We start from the raw sequence: 20,800 nt of genomic DNA on the forward strand, positions 1-20,800 counted from the left end.
CCTTCACGCACTCTGGTTGGAGGGAAGGGTTTTTCCTGAGGTGAGACTGGTGTGATGGGGAAGTTACTGAACCTTGAGGCAGTAACATGGGTGTAGATACCAGCAAGGAACTTGGGTTAAATTCAAGATCTTCTCAGTAACCATAGCAGTGAAAGGTATATATCTGCAGGGTCTGTGACTATATGTAACTGGACCATCCTAATCCGTTCCAGGTCTGCATGTGACTCCAGTCTGTCCTGGTCTGGGTCTGGATGTGACTGGACCATCCTGGGTCAATGGGTGATTAGAGTCACAGCACCTTCAGTGATGTCCACATTCCTGGTGTAATTTACACGTGCAAGTTGGGAAATGTAAGACTCTCGACTGTTTGGGAGATGGTTTTAACACATGGAATTTAATTTCAGATCTGCTAGCGCCAAGGGTCATTTCAACACGGTTGCTTGGATAGAACAAGTGATTGTGCTGGGAGTGTCGAAACCTTCAGCTGTTATCCTCAAACTTTCTGGTAAGTCTCTGCTCTGCTGTCGCTCCACTGCTGCTCCACAAATCATTTCTATGCTGGGACTGTGCCCAGGGGCTCACTGGTACCTGAATCTGCAGCTGGGTGTACACCTCTCTCGCAGCTCCCTGAGCTGTTCCCACTGCTGGGCGGGCGGGGGGGGGGGGGGTAGGTGGGGTTATGTTGTAGCTTATGTGTGTGTGTGTGTGTGAGAGTGAGATATCCTGTCACTCTCCACAGATGGAAGTGAATCGAGCCTGGACTTCGAGCACCAAGCTGAGCCCCTGGTCCTGACCATCCGGAAGCCGGCTGTGAACGTGGGTGCTGAGTGGATGTTGTACATCCTATAACAGGGTCGGACGGACTCCCTCCTCGCTCTCTCTGTAGGGTAGGCAGCTGTTGTAATTGGCCAGGGACAGAATCTGTCCCTCTTGGGTGTACATTTTTGACAGTTTGGAGGCTGCCTTGCTCTGCACCAATTTCATCTCAGTTTAACTCACCTGAAACCAAGGACTTTGTATCCTTCCCTTTTCCCTCAATGGTTTACTTTTCTGTCCAGCGTGGGGCTGCCATTCTTCACCACACATCCTTCTCACCCCCATCTCCAATTGTCCTTTGTGTGAGTTTCCCTTGTCACAGGCATTTTCAGTTCTTGGAGAGGATCCCACACTGTGCACAGGTCAGTGGTGAAGCTGGGCTTTGCTTTCCGGAGGGGATGGGGGGTGGTCAGCCTGCCTAATGCCCCAGAAAAGGGTGATTCAGTGAATGCTAAGGCTTGTGGCTGGCACCGGACTGCTGCTTTCATGTTGCTCTTTCGTACCCCTGGCCAACTCCCCCCTGATGGAGAGAGCAGCGTGCGAGTTTGGGCTCTGAAAAGCTCCCAATGTGTTCCCTCGTCAGTATGTGGTCTTTCTCTGCACTGTCTCGGATTCTCCCCCAGTTGATCATGAAGGTGATGTCACGGGGCCCTGAACTCTCCCCACCACAGCAACAATAACCAGGAACCCCACCCCCCCAAGATTCTGTTGCCTGCCCTTTTACTGATCATAAACCTCCATGATTTTTGGCCTGTTGTTCCCGTGGCTGCAGCCGCCAAACCAGTGACATCTGTCTGCCGAGATAAAGCAGGCTACTGCGTTCTGTTTGGCAAGCCTTCCAGGTAGGGTCCACTCTCCCTGCTTCCTGAGTGGGGGGGGCATGGGAAGGAATGAGTCTGCTCCACAGGATGTGTCCACCTGCAGGGAAGGTTTTTAAGAATGGCTGAATGACCAATGATCTCTCCTGTGTGGGATGTTTTTGATAAATGGATAAAATTAAATACAACAAACTGGACCCGGTGTGGTCGTCTCATTCTGTATTTTCACATGGTCAGGCGTGACAAGTCAACATTCCATACACAAGGACGACTTTCTGCATCTCCAGGCGCCTGGGCAAATGCGATGATAAATAATCCAGACGAACTGGCTGGTGGGCAGTCTGAGTGAGGTCACCGTGGGGGAAGCAAGCATCCTGAAGGACAAAGGCACAACATAGGACATTACAGCACGGTACAGGCCCCTCCCGACCCATCTATTCCCTCCTTAAAAACAAGTACTAAACCCTCCCGTAACCCTCTATTTTTCTTCCATCCAATGAGCTTGTCAACAAGCCTCTTAAATGTTCCAGCCACCACCACCCCCCGGCAAGGCATTCCAGGCCCCCACAACTCTCCGTATAAAAAATCTTACCCCTCATGTCTCCCCTAAACATCCCTCCCTTCACTTTGTACAGACGTCCTCTGGTGTTTGCTGATCCTGCCCTGGGAAACAGGCGCTGGCCGTCCACCCTGTCCACGCCTCTCAGAGTCTTGTCGCCCTCTATCAAGTCTCCTCTCATCCTTCTTTGTTCCAGAGAGAAAGGTCCCAGCTCTGTTAAACTGGCCTCATGAGACTTGTTTCCCATCCTGGTGAATCTCCTCTGCCCCCCTCTCCACAGCGACCCCATCCTTCCTGTAACTGAACATAATTAACCAAGTGGGGTCTCACCTGAGATTTGTAGAGTTGCAACGTGACCTCTCGACTCCTGAACTCAATCCCCTGACTAATGAAGCCCAGCAGCCCATCGGCCTTCTTAACTACCCTATCAACCTGCGCGGCGACCTTGAGGGATGTATGGATTTGGACCCCAAGACCCATCCTTGTTCTTCCACACTGTAAAGCATCCAACCATTTACCATGTCCTCTGCCTTCAGGCAAAATGCATCCTCACACTGAGCTGATTGAACTCCATCTGCCCCTTCTCCGCTCAATTCCGTCTGGATCCCCTGCTGTAACCTTCTAACCAATCATTTTAAAAGTGCTTGACCAGCACTAAACTGCCAAGAGTGCAGAACGATTGGTTCCTCTCCTCCTCGACACCTCGTGCCCCAGACTCCTGATCTACCAGTCCCTGCCTGTGCCCCTTACTACCAACCAGCTCGCGCGCTCTCACAATCCCACGCCCCTCAGCACCAGAACATCAAACTCACAGTTACCATCTAGCTCACGCTTTCATCTTTGGTAAGATCAACTTTAGAAACTCACTGCTTGGTTTTAACTGGAGAACTTTCTGGAAATATTCCGGAGGTAAAACCCCGTCTTCATTGCCCGGCGTTAGTATCACCTGATTGGTGGAGAGGTAAAACGGGATCCCATCTGCAAAAGAAGACATTTCCAAAGGTCAGTCCTTCGAGACCAGCCAATACAATCTCGGCTGATCAGACTACCTCAGTTCCCTAGACTCCCCCACCCACACCTTTCGCCAGAAAGCCCACATCCAACTCCCCTCTGAATAGATGTAGTGAACCCACCTCAGCAATGCTTTATGGCAGGAAAATCCCACACAAACTCTGAGTGAAGAAGCTTCTCTCATCCCAGTGCAAACTGTGTCCCCCTTCCCATTAGATTGTGAGCCCCCCCCCCCCCCCAGTTCTAGACCAAGTTAATTATCATCTGACGAAACAGCGATCTCCCGTCCTCGGTGCATAACACACACACACAGGACAAGTAGCTCATCTATACAAATAAATAAATATTGGTTCCCAGACGAGAGTCTCGGATGGTTAGAGTGAGTAGTTCCTTTGGTCGTTCAAACACTGCAGCCACAAAACCAGACGTAACACAAGAGTCCGTATGTACAAAATAAATATTGTTCAATAAATGGCAGAACCTCAGAGGGTTAATTCATACTAACGTGGCCCCAGGACCTTCTGTAAGAATAAGTCTGGAAGGTCCAAGAAGATGAATCTGAACGCAGTTTAATAACAAACCAGCATCTTTATTTACACACGGGGGGAGCTCACACAGTCCAAGTACATTGGATGCAGCTAAACAATCATACTCGCCACACCCGATAGATCACATTTCTTGCAGTTCCCACAGTTCAACACACAGATAAAAGAAACCGTTCCTGCCACTCCTCTTTAACAATTAGGCACAGTATCCTACTGACCATAGTCAAATAGTCGAATTTTGTGGACCAGTTGTTTTTTTTAAATTTTTTTAAAAAATTTTATTTTTCACACTATAAACCATATTGACCAAGATACATACAGACATTTTTCTTCTTAAATATATAGTGTCGTTTTCTTCCCCTTTTTCCCCCCTCCCTCCCTCACCCCTTCCCCATTTATTTGAAGTTCAATCTATAAGATACATTAAACCCGTTAAACAATGTTGTCACTTAATAAAAATAAACAAGAAATTTTACTGAGTCAGTTCTTTTCGTTGTCTTCTCCTTCTGTCATTTTAGGTGGTGGAAGTCCATGGTAGGATTTCTCTATTGTGTTTCATGTATGGCTCCCATATTTGTTCGAATATTGTAATGTTATTTCTTAAATTATATGTTATTTTTTCTAATGGAATACATTTATTCATTTCTACATACCATTGTTGTATTCTCAAGTTATCTTCGAATTTCCAGGTTGACATAATACATTTTTTTGCTACAGCTAGGGCTATCCTAACAAATCTTTTTGGTGCTCCATCCAAATCGAGTCCAAATTCTTTGTTTCTTATATTACTTAGGAGGAAGATCTCTGGGTTTTTTGGTATATTGCTTTTTGTGATTTTATTTAATATCTGGTTTAGATCTTCCCAAAATTTTTCCACTTTCTCACATGTCCAAATTGCATGAATTGTTGTTCCCGTTTCCTTTTTACAGCGAAAACATCTGTCTGATACTGTTGGGTCCCATTTATTTAACTTTTGAGGTGTGATGTATAGCCTGTGTATCCAGTTATATTGTATCATGCGTAACCTCATGTTTATTGTATTTCTCATAGTTCCGGAGCATAGCTTCTCGCACGTTTCATTCTTTATCTTTATGTTTAGATCTTGTTCCCATTTTTGTTTAGGTTTACCGTTTGTTTCCTCGTTCTCCTTTTCTTGCAGTTTGATGTACATGTTTGTTACAAATTTTTTAATTATCATTGTGTCTTTAATCACATATTCAAAATTACTTTCTTCTGGTAACCTCAGACTGTTTCCTTCAAGTAGGTTTTCAGTTGGTGGTATGCAAACATTGTATCGTAAGTTATATTATATTTATCCTTCATTTGTTCAAAGGATAATAATTTATTTCCCGAAAAACAATTTTCTATTCTTTTGATCCCTTTTCTCTCCCATTCTCTGAAGGAAAGGTTATCTATTGTGAAAGGGATTAGTTGATTTTGAGTCAATATTAGTTTTGGTAGTTGGTAATTTGTTTTCTTCCTTTCTACGTGAATCTTCTTCCAAATGTTGAGCAGATGATGCAATACCGGTGAATTCCTACGTTGCACCAATTTTTCATCCCATTTATATAGTATATGTTAAGGTATCTTCTCCCCTATTTTATCTAGTTCTAATCTGGTTTTTCCCTTGTTTCATAAAAATCTGATAGGTATCTTAATTGAGCGGCTCTATAATAATTCTTAAAGTTTAGTAGTTGTAAGCCTCCTTGTTTGTACCATTCTGTGCTATCCTCGGTTTCCCCCCCTTTCCATAAGAATTTCCTTATTATTTTCTTTAGCTCCTTGAAGAATTTCTCTGTTAGGTGAATTGGTAATGATTGAAATAGGTATTGTATCCTTGGGAAAATGTTCATTTTAATACAGTTTATCCTTCCTATCAGTGTTAGTGGTAAGTCTTTCCAATGCTCTATGTCATCTTGTAATTTTTTCATTAATGGATGATAATTTAGTTTATATAGATGGCCGAGATTTTTATTTAGTTGTATACCTAGGTATCGCATTGCTTGTGTTTGCCATCTAAATGGTGATTCTTTCTTAAACTTTGTGAAATCCGCATTATTCATTGGCATTGCTTCACTTTTATTTCCGTTGATCTTGTACCCCGATACTTCTCATATTCCTTCAATTTCCTATGTAATTCTTTTATTGATATTTCTGGTTCTGTTAAGTATACTATAACATCATCCGCAAATAAACTGATTTTATATTCCTTGTCTTTTATTTTTATCCCTTTTATATTATTTTCTGTTGTTATCAATTCTGCTAGTGATTCTATAGCTAACGCGAACAATAAGGGTGATAGTGGGCATCCCTGCCTTGTTGATCTGCTTAAGTTAAATTGTTTTGATATATATCCATTTACTGTCACTTTCGCCAATGGCCCCTTATATAATGCTTTAATCCAATTAATATATTTCTCTGGTAGGCTGAATTTTTGTAGTACTTTGAATAAATAATTCCATTCTACTCTGTCAAAGGCCTTCTCTGCGTCTAAAGCAACCGCTACTGTTGGAGTTTTATTTCCTTCTACTGCATGAATTAAGTTAATAAATTTACAGATATTGTCAGTTTGTCTTTTTTTAATAAATCCAGTTTGGTCTAGATTTACTATTTTTGGTACATAGTCGGCCAATCTGTTTGCTAATAGTTTAGCTATTATATTATAATCTGTGTTAAGTGGAGATATTGGTCTATATGACGCTGGTGCAAGTGGATCTTTCCCTGTCTTTGGTATTACTGTAATTATTGCTGTTTTGCATGAATCTGGTATGTTTTGTGTTTTGTCAATCTGGTTGATTACTTCCAGGAGGGGAGGAATTAATAAGTCTTTAAATGTTTTATAGAATTCTATTGGGAATCCATCCTCTCCTGGTGTTTTATTGTTCGGTAGTTTTTTCAATATCTCCTGTAATTCTTCTATTTCAAAAGGTTTTATTAATTTATTTTGCTCCTCTGTTTGTAATTTCAGTAGTTCAATTTTAGTTAGAAATTCATCTATTTTGTCTTCTTTCCCTTCGTTTTCAGTTTGATATAGTTGCTCGTAGAATTCCCTGAAGTTTTCATTGATCTCCGTTGGATTATATGTAATTTGTTTGTCCTTTTTCCTTCATGCCAAAACCATTCTCTTAGTTTGTTCTGTCTTAAGCTGCCACGCTAGAATTTTGTGCGTTTTTTCTCCTAGCTCATAATATTTCTGTTTTGTCTTCATGTTCTTCTCCACCTTATATGTTTGCAGTGTTTCATATTTTATTTTTTTTATCTGCCAATTCTCTTCTTTTAGTTGTGTCTTCCTTCATTGCTAATTCTTTTTCTATATTTACTATTTCCCTTTCCAACTGCTCTGTTTCCTGATTGTAGTCCTTCTTCATCTTGGTAACATAACTTATTATTTGCCCTCTGATGAACGCTTTCATTGCGTCCCATAGTATAAACTTATCTTTCACTGATTCCATATTTATTTCAAAGTACATTTTAATTTGTCGTTCAATTAATTCTCTAAAATCCTGTCTTTTAAGTAGCATGGAGTTTAATCTCCATCTATACATTCTTGGTGGGATGTCCTCTAGCTCTATTGCCAATAACAGGGGTGAGTGATCCGATAATAGTCTAGCTTTATATTCTGTTTTCCTAACTCTCCCTTGAATGTGGGCTGATAACAGGAATAGGTCTATCCTTGAGTATGTTTTGTGTCTACCCGAATAATATGAATATTCCTTTTCCTTTGGGTGTAGTTTTCTCCATCTATCCAAAAGTTGCATTTCTTGCATCGATTTAATTATAAATTTGGTTACTTTGTTCTTTCTGTTAGTTTTTTTCCCACTTTTATCCATGTTTGAGTCCAAATTAAGGTGAAAATCCCCTCCTATTAGTATGTTCCCTTGCGTATCTGCTATCTTCAAAAAGATATCTTGCATAAATTTTTGATCTTCATTAGGTGAGTATACATTGAGTAAATTCCAAAATTCTGAATATATCTGACATTTTATCATTACATATCTCCCTGCTGGATCTATTATTTCCTCTTCTATTTTGATTGGTACATTTTTATTGATTAATATATCTACTCCTCTGGGTTTTGAATTATATGATGCTGCTGTTACATGTCCTATCCAATCTCTCTTTAATTTCTTGTGTTCCACTTCAGTTAGATGTGTTTCTTGTACGAATGCTATATCAATTTTTTTCTTTTTTCAGTAAATTTAAGTTTCTTCCTTTTGATTAATATTTAAAGTCATATAGTTCAACATAGCCATTTCATACTTTGTTTATCTTTCCTTTCCATTTCCTCATCACCACCTTCCCTTCTTATCCATTTCTGCTTTCTTTTTTTGAACATATTATAAGACAACATTTCTAAAACATAAAATATTTTCACTATTCTCATATCTAAAATTCCTTTAACCCCAATAGTCCCTCCCCTTCCTGAGTTGCCCTTTGTCCCTTGTCGGACAACCACATCTCCCCTCTCCATTTGGATTTGCGAATTCACTCGCAAGCGTCAAATGATTTCTCAGTGACTGTAATTCTTCCCCACCCAGCCCCCCCAGAAAAGATTTTAATTTTCATATATAACAAAGGTCACTCTCTTAATTCCCTCCTTACTTCCTTTTCTTTCCCTTCTTAGTTCTTACTTATACTCTTTTTATATATATGACAACAAACTATATATATATATATATAGTTTGTTGTCATTTTTGTTCTTGTTACATCTCTTCATCTCTCTGTCTGTTTTGTAGTTGTTTTGCAAATTTTCGTGCTTTTTCCGGATCCGAGAACAGTTTGCTTTGCTGCCTCTTTTTTCCATAGGGTCGTTTTTGCTGCATTAAACTCCTTTCTCTTCATCAGGAGTTCAAAACTTGTATCTGGATAGAATAAAAAATTTTTTGACCCTTGTATTCCAGTGGTTTTTTGTCTTCTCTTATTTTTTTCATTGCCTTCTCCAATATATTTTCTCTTGTATATCTTAGGAATTTTACTAGAATGGATCTTGGTTTTTGTTGTGGTTTAGGGGCTAATGTTCTGTGTGCCCTTTCTATTTCTTCCTGTAATTCTGGTCTTCCTAGGACCCTGGGGATCCATTCTTTTATAAATTCTCTCATATTTTTGCCTTCTTCATCTTCCTTAAGGCCCACTATCTTTATATTGTTTCTTCTATTATAATTTTCCATTATATCTATCTTCTGAGCTAACAGCTCTTGTGTGTCTTTAACTTTTTTATCAGATTCTTCTAATTTCTTTTTTAAGTCATCTACTTCCATTTCTACGGCTGTTTCTCGTTCTTCCACCTTGTCTACTCTTTTTCCTATATCTGTCATGATCATCTCTAATCTATTCACTTTTTCTTCTGTACTTTTTATTCTTCTTTTTATTTCACTGAATTCTTGTGACTGCCATTCTTTTACTGATTCCATATATTCTTTAAAAAAAAATATATCCATTGTCTTGCCCTTCCCTTCATCTTCCATTTCTCTGTGTTCTTCCTCTTCTTCTGAGTCCACTCCAGGATCTGTGTCCTTTACCTCTGTCTCTTCTGGTTTTCTTGTTGGGTTGTTTGTTTTATTTTGTTGGGTATTTTTGGTCTTCTTATTTTTATTAGAACTGTCTTGGTGTTGGTCTTCTTCCTCTGGGTTGGTCATCTGTTGTTTCTTTGATTTCTTATTTTTATTCTCTTCCTTCTTGTTCTCGTTATTTTCTATGTTTTCCTCTTGCTGTTGTGTTATACTTGTCTGTTTCGGCTGTGGAGATTTACTCCTCAGCTGTTCCCCCTCCCGTCAGTGAGCCATCTTTGTAGTCCTGAGTTCGGAGTTTCCACTGACCTCAGGGAGCGGGCTTCTCTCTCCACGGTGGGCTTCCTCTTCCGACGTCCTTCCTTCTTCTTTTCTTCCCGTTGTTTTTGGTTTTTCTTTTTTTGCTGCCATTTTCTCCACATTTTCACTTTCAATTTGTTATGGTTTCTGTGTTAGTGACTTTGTTTTTTCTCTACCCTTTTTTTACTTTTCTGGAGAGGGCTGGAATTCCCCTACCGGCCCCTACTCCATCACGTGACTCCTGGACCAGTTGTTCAGTAAATTTTGGGGGTTGACTTACACATACTACCCTTGACACCTGCAACATTTAGAGTGGTCGTGAACTTGGATGACAGGTGAGGGTCCACAGTCAGGGCTTTGGGAGCTCGGATGGTCGGGCCCGTGGCCGGGGCCTAGGTGAGAGTCCCCAGTCAGGGGTGGCAGGAGCTCTGGGTGGGCGGGCAGCCAAGGCCAAAAATAGGATTGACTTTTACATGACATCAACTGGTACACGTGTATAAACAGTTACTCCAGAATCTAATCTTGTAGCTTTTTCAAACAGGACAACATGAGCTACTCTCCAATCCTCTGGCACCTCCCCCGTGGCCAAGGACGTATGTTTCATGACCCTTCTGTTTGTTTCCCTTCCATCTGTATTCTCTCTGCCAGTTTCCTGAGTAAATAGTGACACAATTTGTGAGGCTTCACACATAGTTGACCATCTGACTCTCTAGGGCACACATGTCAAACTCAGATCCACGGGCCAAATTTGGCCTGTGATATAATTATATTTGGCCCGCAAGATCATATCAAATATGTATTAGAGGTGGCCCGCTGGCCGCCGCACCAGTATAGCGCAAGCACACCTAATACTACAAATCCCAGAATGCTTTGCAAATGCGTTGGCGCCGGCCCGTCAGCCCGCTAATCGCCCCCACCTCCTCTCTTTACTTTCATTGGCATCTGTGACCTGTTGCCGAACTCACATGTAATAAACCCCTTACGAAAAATGGCCAAACGAAAGACAGAAAACAGGACCTTTCAAGACAGGTGGGAGGCAAACTATATGTTCATCATTTTAAAAGACAAACCTGTTTGTCATTGAAGCAAGTTGTTATTTTTTTGACTTGTTGGCTTGTGAAAAAAATACATTTAAAAGGAGCTTAAAGGCTATAGAGAAATATTTATTGAATATTTTATTTCTCATTTGTTAATGCTTCTGGAAAGAGTTTAACCAAAACTATTATTAAACATTTATTTTAATAAGAAAAAGTTTAACATTATATATGTTGAAAGAAGAGAAAACATGCAGATGTTGTTGAAAATTTTCAATAAATATTTAGTTTGGCCCACGACTTAGTCCAAGTTTTTAATTTTGGCCCTCTGTGAATTTGAGTTTGACACCCCTGCTCTAGGGGATCAATTTTGTCCCATTATCCTCTTACTTTTAATACACTTGTAGAAACCCTTCAGATTTACCTTCACGTTATCTGCCACAGCCCCCTCATGTCTTCTTTTTGCCTCCTGATTTCCTTCTTTATTATTCTCTTACATTTTCCCACTCTGCAAGTACCTCATTTGCTCCTTGTTGCCTATACAGGTTATACACCTCTCTTTTCGTAATCATATCACCAATAACCCTTGAAAACCAAGGTTCCCTTCGTCTTTAATCTGTGCAAACTCTGCACCCTCAAAATGTCGCCCTTGAAGGCCTTCCACTTGCCGGAAAACAACGTCCCAATCCATTCTTCCTAGATCCTTTACCATTTCCACAAATTTGGGGTTTCAACTTGAAGACCAGACCTATCCTTATCCATAATTAACTTGAAACTAATGGTATTATGGTCACTGGACCCAAAATATTCGCCGACACAGACTTCTGTCACCTGACCTGTCTGGTTCCCTAATAGGAGATCAAGTACTGCATCCTCTCTTGTTGGTACCTCTAAATATTGATTTAGAAAACTTTCCTGAATGCATTTGACAAATTCCAAGCCATCCAGCCCTTTTACAGTATGGGAGTCCCAGCCAATATGCGGAAAGTTAGAATCTCTGACTATCGCATCTTTCTGTTTCTTATATCGGTTGCGATCTCTCTACAGATTTACTCCTCCAATTCTCTCAGACTATTGTGCGGTCCATAATATAACCCTATCAGTGGGGTCACACCTTTCTCTTTCCTCAGCTCTACCCATATGGCCTCAGTAGACGAGCCGATGGGCTGTCCTGTCTAAGCTCAACTGTGATATTTTCCCTGACTAGCAATGCCACTCCTCCCCCTCTATCTCATCTGAAACAACGGAAGCCTGGAACATTGAGTTGCAATCCTGCCTCTTCTGCAACCAAGTCTCACTAATAACAATAATGTCGTAATCCCACATGCCAATCCATGCCCTAAACTCATTTGCCTTTCCAACAATATTCCTCACGTGAAATAGATGTATCTAAGTTCATTTCTATCACGTACAAACCTCTGCTTCTGTCTTTACATGCAGTCCTTGCGTGACCCTGACCGTCCTCCACCTCACTACCTGCTCTATCTCTCTGGATCCCACCCCCCCCCCCCCCCCCATGTTCCCCCTAAACATTTCACCTTTAACCCACATCCTCTGGTTTGTATCATTTGACATGTCTCAGTGAGACCCCCTTTCATTCTGCGAAATTCTAAGAAATATAATAACCCTGGTCTGCCTTTGTACATTACACAGATGTGGTCAGTACGGCTGCGTACAGCAGAGGGCGTGGGGAACACTGCCCAAACTCACCGCTCAGTGCTTTCCTCAGCTCTATGAAGATGGCCAGGTCACAATCGCTCCTCATTCCTGCAAGACAGGACAGTGGGCTGAGAGAACGGCTCCTCCCCAACAGTCCGTGTGGGGAAGGGAGTGAGACTCTCCTGAACATAAGAAATAGGAGTATGTGTCAGCCATTCAGCCCGTCAAGCCTGTTCCACCATTCAATGAGATCATGGCTGATCTGATAGGCTCATCTCCACCAACCTGTCTTTTCCCCATATCCATTAATTCTCCAACGATGTAAAATCTACCCAACCTGGTCTTAAGGTCCCTTCCACTGCTTCAATGGGCGAATTCCACAGATTCCCCACCCTCTGGGAAAAGCAGTTCCTCCTCATCTCGGTCCTAAATCTACTCCCCTGGATCTTGAGGCCATGTCCTCTCGTTCTGGTCTCCCCCACCCATCGGAACAGCTTACCGACCTCTATCGGATCTCTGCCTTTCATCATTTTATACATTTCAGTAAGATCCCTTCTCATTCTTCTAAATTCCAGCGAGTCCATGACGACTCAATCTCTCCTCATAGGCCAATCCCCTCATCCCTGGAATCAACCTGGTGAACCCCTCTGCGCCGCCCCCAAAGCCGGTCCATTCTTCCCCAAGTCAGGAGACCAGATCTGCACCCAGTTCTCCTGATGCGGCCTCACCGGGACCTTGTCCAGTTACAGCAGAATCTCCCTGCTCCTAAATTCAGTCCCTCCGGCAACGAAGGGCCACATTCCATCTGCCTTTTTGTTGCCTGGTTTCACCCACAAACCAACTTGCGATTCATAAACGGCATCTCACAGCCGGGTGTGCAGAACTGCAGTCAGTCTCACCAAAACTTTGCATATGTGTCGTCCCTATTCCAGGACTCAGTGCCCTGACTGAGGAAGGTGTCACATGCCTTCCCCACCCTGTTGTCACTTTCGGGGAATTATCTACCCCCATCCTAGCTATGACTGCAGTGTTGAGTATTCGGATTTTCAGAAGGTCTATGACAAGGTGACTTAACAAGAGCCCATGGTATAACAGGAGATGTCCCAGCGTGGGTAGAGCACTGGCTGATGGGCAGGAAGGAGCTGGTGATGTCCACAGGGGTCAGGGTCACTTCTTTATACGCTGTATATTAATAACTTGGATTATGGAATGAAAGGCTTTGGGGCCAAGTTTGCAGACTATATGAAGGTCGGCGGAGGAGCAGGTCGCGTCGAGGAAACACGGAGACTGCAGATGGACTTGGACAGATGAGGAGAAGAGGGCAGAGAAGTGGCAAATAAAACGGAGAGTGGACGGTCGTGCACTTTGGTATAAAAATAATAACCAAGCAGACTGATTTCTAATTGGGTAGAAAATTGAAAATCCCCAGATGTGAAGGGAGCCGGGATCCTCGTGTAGGACGGGCTGGAGGGAAACATGCAAGTTGAGTTGGGGGTGAAGAAGGCAAATGCGATGCTGGTGTTCGTTACAACCGGAATAGAATCTAAGAGTAGGATAGGATGTTGAGGCTTTATCAGGCCCTGGTGAGGATTCACGTGGAGAATTGGGAGCAGTTCTGGGCTCCTCGTTTGAGAAAGGATGGGCTGATGTTGGAGAGGGTTCAGAAGATGATTCCGGGAATGAAAGGATTATCATACGAGGAGCGTTTGACGGCTGTTGGCCTGGACTCATTGGAATTAGGAGAATGAGAAACATTTCTAATGTTGAAACATGTAGACTGTCGATGTGGAAAGGTTCCCCACGGTGAGAGAGTCCAGGACAAGAGGGCAGAACTTTAGGATTGAAGGGTGTCCACTTAGAACAGAGACATGGAGGGGTTTCTTCAACCAGAGGGCAGTGAACCTGTGGAATTTGTGGCCACAGGCAGTTGTGGAGGCTGGGTCATTGAGTGTGTTTAAGGCAGAGATCGATAGGTTGTTGAATAGCCAGGGCATTAAAGGTTATGGGGAGAAGGCAAGGCAGTGGGGGGTGAGTGGGAAAATGGATCAGCACATGACTGAATGGTGTGGCAGACTTGATGGGCTGAATGGCCTATTTCTGCTCCTATGTCTTATGTGCAGATCAGAGAGATCTGCCCAAATACTCCCACACCCCAGATCCCTCTCTGCTTCCTGAAAATACTCCCTCCTTGATTCCCCCACCCTCTGCCTCCCAAACCCCTGGCCCATCCAGTGACCCCCGTCTAAAGGACGCGCTGCAGTCACTGGCCCCAGGCTACTCCCACAGCAACTCTCAAACCCAGTAGGGGAGACACCACCACATGCAGGTTCCCCCGGACCCTACAGAGGGAGCACCTTTGGTGGGGGGGAGGCGATCAATGGTGCCAGGGGGTACCACTGGACAACAAACATTTAAAAAAGGATTGCCTCCTGAAAGAAAATTGGGGATTTGGCAGATGACGTCAAGCTGAACAAAAAGATCATTCCAGATTTGTGCTATCACGGAGAAAGTTGGAGAAACAGTAAATTAACTTTGATTCAATTTATCATGTTTAATTGCATAACGATGCTGACACGTTGCGTTAGTTCAACCGCTGCCACTGATTTTCGTTTGTACTCAGCATCTGATGCCCCTCATGTCAGTGTCTGACAATAGTCGGCCGGCACTGGTGGATTCTAGTTGCCCTGATCCTGCATTCCCAGGGTCACAATAACCTGGTGAAACGTTTCACCACGTCCGTCACTGACGGCGCCAAGATCAGCCGGAAAGACGTCCAAGGGCGAACGCAGTAAATGAATTTTCAACGACATGTTGCATTTCATAGTTTTGTAGGTTTAAAATATGACAGGAAATTACAAAAATATCTTGAAACCAGTACGTGATAGGAAGATTTTAAGGTGCTTTTTATAATCAGTAGCACAAAATCCATAAAATACACCCAAAAGTGTTCAGGAAGCAAAGTGGTGGTTGTCCAGTGTACTCAGTCACACACCCACTACACCCCCCACCCCCCAGGCAACAGGCGAGCCCTTCAGGAACTCACCACTGACAGCAGAGCCATCCTTAGGCAGCCCTGCACACAGATGGATGTGTCTGCGTGCCATTCTCCGCAAACCTTGCGCCTTGATTGAGGGCCAGCGGCGAAGGTAGGTCCCGTGAACAGCTTGAGCTGGAAGATTTCCGCTCTCCAGGGTAATCGGGATCAGTTCCAGATCCTCCACCTGACAAACGTTACAGATTTAAAAACTGGTGTTGGAAAAAATTAAACGATCAATCCTGGGCAGAGGGAACAGGAGTGAAGATCCCTCCGCACCGTCCCATCACACACTCCCGGGGTCGGACACAGAGTGAAGATCCCTCCGCACCGTCCCATCACACACTCCCGGGGTCGGACACAGAGTGAAGCTCCCTCCACACCGTCCCATCACACACTCCTGGGGACAGAGACAAAATGAAGCTCCATCCGCACCATCCCATCACACTCCCAGAGTCAGACATAGAGTGAAGCTCCCTCCATACCGTCCTGTCACACACTCCCAGGGTCAGTCCCAGAGTGAAGCTCCTGCTCCCCCAAGCCCCTGCCAGAAGCAGTCACCTGCAATGTGTGGCCCTGGTTGGCTCGGATCTGCAGAGCGCCGGACTCGGGGTGTGTGCGCAGGGTGAATCGCTGCTTTGTGTTGGTGTCCACCACCCGCCGGACATCCTGCTCCGTGTACTGTGTGTAGTGTGGGTGCTTCAGAATAGCTTCCACCTCAAGGAACCCGTCTGTTGGAGAGTGGAGTACTGTGTTACTTGTTGAAACCCTTGCCCCCAGCACTCCCTTCATTCCCCACCCACTCGTCCCACCACTCCCTCTACTTCATTGCCGAACGGTCCCATCCCAACTCCCAGTCTCCACGGTTGCCATCTCCATGCCAACGTTACCCTGTTTCCCCAGTTCTGTCTTTCCCCATTCCCATCCTAACCCCCTTAGTACACAGGACAGAACCAGACACAGGACAGAACCACACCCTTCTACCCTGTTCCGTTTCATTACTCTGCCTAGTACCACTGACCTAACCCGTCCCCCTCCTATCCACGTACCAGTTCAAATTCTTCTCAAATGTTAAAATTGAGCCCCCGTTCACCACTTCAACTCGTTCCACACCCCCACCGTTCTCTGTGTGAAGATGTTCCCCCTAAACCTTTCACCTTTAACCCATGTCCTCTGGTTCATAGTTCACCCGCCCTCAGTGGGAAAAGCCGATCTACATTTTCTCTATCCCCCTCATAATTTTAAATACCTCAATCAAATCTCCCCTCATTCTTCTACACTCCAGGGAATAAAGTCCGTACCTGTTTAACCTTTCCCTGTAACTCAGTTCCTGAAGTCCAGGTGACATCCAAGTAAATCTTCTCTGCCCTCTTTCCTGTAGTTCGGTGACCAAAACTGCACAAAATTCTCCAAATTTGGCCTCACCAATGTCTTGTACAACTTTACCATCACATCCCAACTCCTGAACTCAATACTCTGATTTATGAAGCCCAAAATGCCAAAAGGTATCTCTACAGCCCTATCCACCTGTGATGCCACTTTCAGGGAATTATCCATCTTCTCCCAACAATCCCGTTCCCTCAATGTTCAAACGTTCTCTTAATGTCTCCTAACTTCATCCTCTCTCACCACGCACTCACAGAATAATGGCCCTCCCCTGCTCCATCCCTCGGCCCTTCCCCTTACCACAACCTCTCCCTTCCCTTCGATCTTCCCCTCACACTCCCCCTTCCCTCTCACTCCTCCCTCAACCCTTCTCCTCCCCCTCCTTTACCTCTACCCCTCCCTCCCTCCCTCCTCCCCCTCACCCCCCAGCCCTCCCCCTCCCCCCTACCTTGACCCATCTCAAGGCCCATGCGAGCTGCTCCATGCCGGAGGACGTAGGACAGAGCTTTGGACAGATGGATGTCAGCATCCTGTGGATGACCACCACACGGGTCAATAGGGCTAGGGCCTCAGTGGGGTGGGGGGGGGTGTTTCAGGGTAGAGGGAGTCAGGTGGTGAGAGTTGGGGAATCAGTGGGGGAGGGGGAAGTCAGGGCTGGGTTCTTGGCGGACATGAGTAGAGTTGGCGGCCGGCGTCTTGGTGGTGTAGGGGAGGTCAGGGGTGGGGTGGGAGATGAGGCCGGGGTCTTGATGGGGTGGGGGTAGTGGGGAATGGGGATTTCAGCAAGAGGTGGAGGGGGGATAGTGAGGGTGGGGGGAGTCGGTGACTGGACGGATGACCACTCACCTGCCGTCGACATCGTCCATGCCCGTGGCCACGGTTTCTGGCCGGACCCCCGTCCATCCCAGTTCGGGCACCTGGACACACCAAACAGTTCCAATCGATGTGGCCATCCATCACAGGGGGGTGGGGGGAGTAATGGGGGGAGCGAGGAGGGAAGGGGGAGGAGGGGCAGCCAAATCCCCTCCCTCCTCCACCCCTGCATTTCCCCCTCCCCACACTCCCTCCTCCACCCCTGCATTCCCCCTCCCCAATCACTCTCCTTTCCTTCCCCAACCCCTCATCCCCTCCCTCAATCCCCCTTCCCCAACCCCTCACCCCTACCCTCAATCCCCCTTCCCCAACCCCTCACCCCCCCTTAATCCCCCCTTCCACAACCCCTCACCCCCACCCTAAATCCCCCTTCTCCAACCCCTCACCCCCACCCTCAATCCCCCTTCTCCAACCCCTCACCCCCACCCTCAATCCCCCCTTCCCTAACCCCTCGCCCCCACCCTCAATCCCCCCTCACCCCCACCCTCAAACCCCTCCTTCCCCAACCCCTCGCCACCACCCTCAATCCCCCCTTCCCCAACCCCTCACCCTCAATCCCCCCTTCCCCAACCCCTCACCCTCAATTCCCCAACCCCTCACCCTCAATCCCCCCTTCCCCAACCCCTCCACCTTCACCGAAGGTTCCGCCGGAAGTGCACCGCTCACTGCCCACCGCCAGAAGGCGGCACAGTCCCGCAGTCAACAGTTCCTGACCCCACCTCGGCCTGCCGGGAAGTCGGCAGCGGCGCCCTCACGAGGCCGGGAGGTGGCACTGGCACCCAGCTGGCCCTGTAGGTTGAGCTGAGGAGTGACTCAGATGCTGCAATAGGGACCTTGCTGTTGGGTCCCTACTGTTGGACGCCTGTCACTGCAGGGAAAACTCAGCAGCTCTTGTAGTGGGAAAACTGCTGGAAGTTTGGAGTTTTAACTTGGCTTTTGCAGAAATTTTTTTAAATTTTTCATACTATGAACCATATTAACCAAAATACACACAAACGCTCCCCTGTTGAATATACACAGTGTCATTTTCTCCCCTCTTCCCCTCCCCCCTTCCCTCCTTCCCATCCCCCTCATTACCCACTAAATGTTCAACATATAAATTACAATAAACCCATTAAACAATGTCATCACACAATGAAAATAAACAAGAAAATTGTGTCATCTACTTTTACACACTGGGTCAGTTCATTTTGTCTTCTCATTCTGTCATTTTAGGGGGTGGAGGTCCGCGATAGGCCCTCTCTGTTGTGTTCCATGTACGGTTCCCAAATTTGTTTGAATAATGTGACCATTTTTTAAAATTATATGTTATTTTTTCCAATGGAATACATTTATTCATTTCTATGTACCATTGCTGTACTCTCAGGCTCTCTTCTGATTTCCAGGTTGACATTATACATTTTTTTGCTACAGCTAAGACTATCATAATAAATCTTCTTTGTGCTTTATCCAAATTGAGGCCTAATTCTTTACTTCTTATATTACTTAGGAGAAAGATCTCTGGGTTTTTTGGTATGTTGCTTTTTGTGATTTTATTTAATACCTGATTTAGATCTTTCCAAAACTTTTCCACTTTCTCACATGCCCAAATTGCATGTACTGTTGTTCCCGTTTCCTTCTTACAGCGAAAACATCCATCTGAGACTGTCAGGTCCCATTTATTTAACTTTTGAGGCGTGTTATATAGCCTGTGTAACCAAATATATTGTATCATGCATAACCTCGTGTTTATTGTATCTCTCATAGTTCCGGAGCATAGCTTTTCCCATTTTTCATTTTTTATCTTTAGATCTTGTTCCCACTTTTGTTTGGGTTTACAGCTTGTTTCCTCATTCTCTTTCTCTTGCAGCTTGATGTACATGCTTGTTATAAATCTTTTAATTATCATTGTATCTATTGTGAAAGAGATTAGTTGATTTTGCATCAATAATAATTTTGGTAGTTGATAATTTGTTTTTTTCCTTTCTATGTGAATCTTCTTCCAAATGTTGAGCAGATGGTGCAGTACTGGTGAACTTATATGTTGTACCAGTGTTTCATCCCACTTATAAATTATATGTTCTGGTACCTTCTCCCCTATTTTATCTAGCTCTAATCTGGTTTTTCCCTGTTTGATAAAAATCTGATAGATATCTTAATTGTGCTGCTCTATAATAATTCTTAATCTTTGGTAGCTGTAAGCCCCCTTGTTTGTTCCATTCTGTTAATTTATCTAGTGCTATCCTCAGTTTCCCCCCCTTCCATAAGAATTTCCTTATTATTTTCTTTAGCTCTTGAAGAATTTCTCTGTTAAGGGAATTGGTAACGATTGAAATAGGTATTGTATCCTTGGGAAGATATTCATTTTAATGCAATTTACCCTCCCTATCAGTGTTAGTGGTAATTTCCAATGTTCTAAGTCATCCTGTAATTTCTTAATTCATGGCTGATAATTTAATTTGTATTGATGGCCTACATCAGGGGTGTCAAACTCAAATTCACAGAGGGCCAAAATTAAAAACTTGGACTAAGTCGAGGGCCTAACTAAATATTTATTGAAATTTTTCAACAACATCTGCATGTTTTCTCTTCTTTCAACATATGTAATGTTAAACTTTTTCTTATTAAAATAAATGTTTAATAATAGTTTTGGATAAACTCTTTCCAGAAGCATTAACAAATGAGAAATAAAATATTCAATAAATAATATTTCTCTATAGAGGATTTGTCAAATGTTGCTAGTGTGCTGTCGAATAGTAAAATCTGAGGGCTATTGAGAATGTGGGAGAATAACATGATTCCTGAAACAATCAAATGGGTGACTGATTGTGGGCATGAACTCTAGCAGGGTTATTTGCCATGCCCTTTTTCCATTGGTACAGATATCCTTTAATTTACACACTTTTCAAGTTTTATGCCTAATGAGCTTGTATCCAGGTGCAGGACCATTTTTAACCAGGAATATATTTATCACTGTGACTTGAAACTATTGGAAGATCGTTTTATCCTGAGATTAAAGTTCATAATACTTACTCAGGCCTGTGTGCGGGAGGGCGGGGTTTGCGGGCGATCGGGTTGGACAACGACAGTGCGGGGGCATCGGCTCTTGCTGCAGGGCGGCATCTCGGTGGATCAGCGGCCCCGTCACCGTGAGTCGCGGATCGGCCTGCGGCAGGGAGGGGGAGTGGGCAACGGTCCTGGCGAGGTCAGGCCCGAAGCCTCTGGTTCCGGGCACTGGGAAGCGGCCTTGGCTTCCCCTGACACTGGCCAGGCCCCAAA

The 20,800-nt window shown here is 44.4% G+C and overlaps 2 protein-coding genes across 9 annotated transcripts in view; one reads left to right on the forward strand and one right to left on the reverse strand.

Annotated features, from left to right (window-relative positions):
- LOC138740893 (neutral alpha-glucosidase AB-like) overlaps window positions 1–1,831 on the forward strand; it is a 52,262-nt gene extending 50,431 nt beyond the window's left edge. For both annotated transcript variants that reach the window (XM_069894175.1, XM_069894176.1), the window contains 2 exons: window positions 405–505; window positions 740–1,831. In XM_069894175.1, coding sequence (XP_069750276.1) covers window positions 405–505; window positions 740–849 — 211 coding nt within the window. In that variant the 3' untranslated portion in view covers window positions 850–1,831. The remainder of the gene's footprint in view (window positions 1–404; window positions 506–739) is intronic.
- A 7-nt stretch (window positions 1,832–1,838) lies between these two features.
- Window positions 1,839–18,267, reverse strand: trpt1 (tRNA phosphotransferase 1). Of its 7 annotated transcripts, none has more exons than XM_069894181.1 (8): window positions 18,173–18,259; window positions 17,516–17,586; window positions 17,118–17,199; window positions 15,845–16,014; window positions 15,293–15,470; window positions 12,301–12,357; window positions 3,061–3,171; window positions 1,839–2,008 (listed from the first exon to the last, which is right to left on the reverse strand). In XM_069894181.1, the coding sequence occupies exons 2-8, from the start codon at window positions 17,570–17,572 to the stop codon at window positions 1,986–1,988; spliced, it is 678 nt and encodes a 225-aa protein (XP_069750282.1). In that variant the 5' UTR covers window positions 17,573–17,586; window positions 18,173–18,259; the 3' UTR covers window positions 1,839–1,985. The 7 variants fall into 7 exon arrangements, 6 of the variants coding, with proteins under 6 accessions (XP_069750282.1, XP_069750283.1, XP_069750285.1 ...); XM_069894182.1 differs by having other exon boundaries at window positions 18,179–18,201; XM_069894184.1 differs by lacking the exon at window positions 18,173–18,259 and adding an exon at window positions 17,969–17,980.
- Between the last annotated feature and the right edge of the window lie 2,533 nt (window positions 18,268–20,800).

This window comes from Narcine bancroftii, chromosome 8, assembly GCF_036971445.1.
Source record: "Narcine bancroftii isolate sNarBan1 chromosome 8, sNarBan1.hap1, whole genome shotgun sequence".
Lineage (NCBI taxonomy): Eukaryota > Metazoa > Chordata > Chondrichthyes > Torpediniformes > Narcinidae > Narcine > Narcine bancroftii.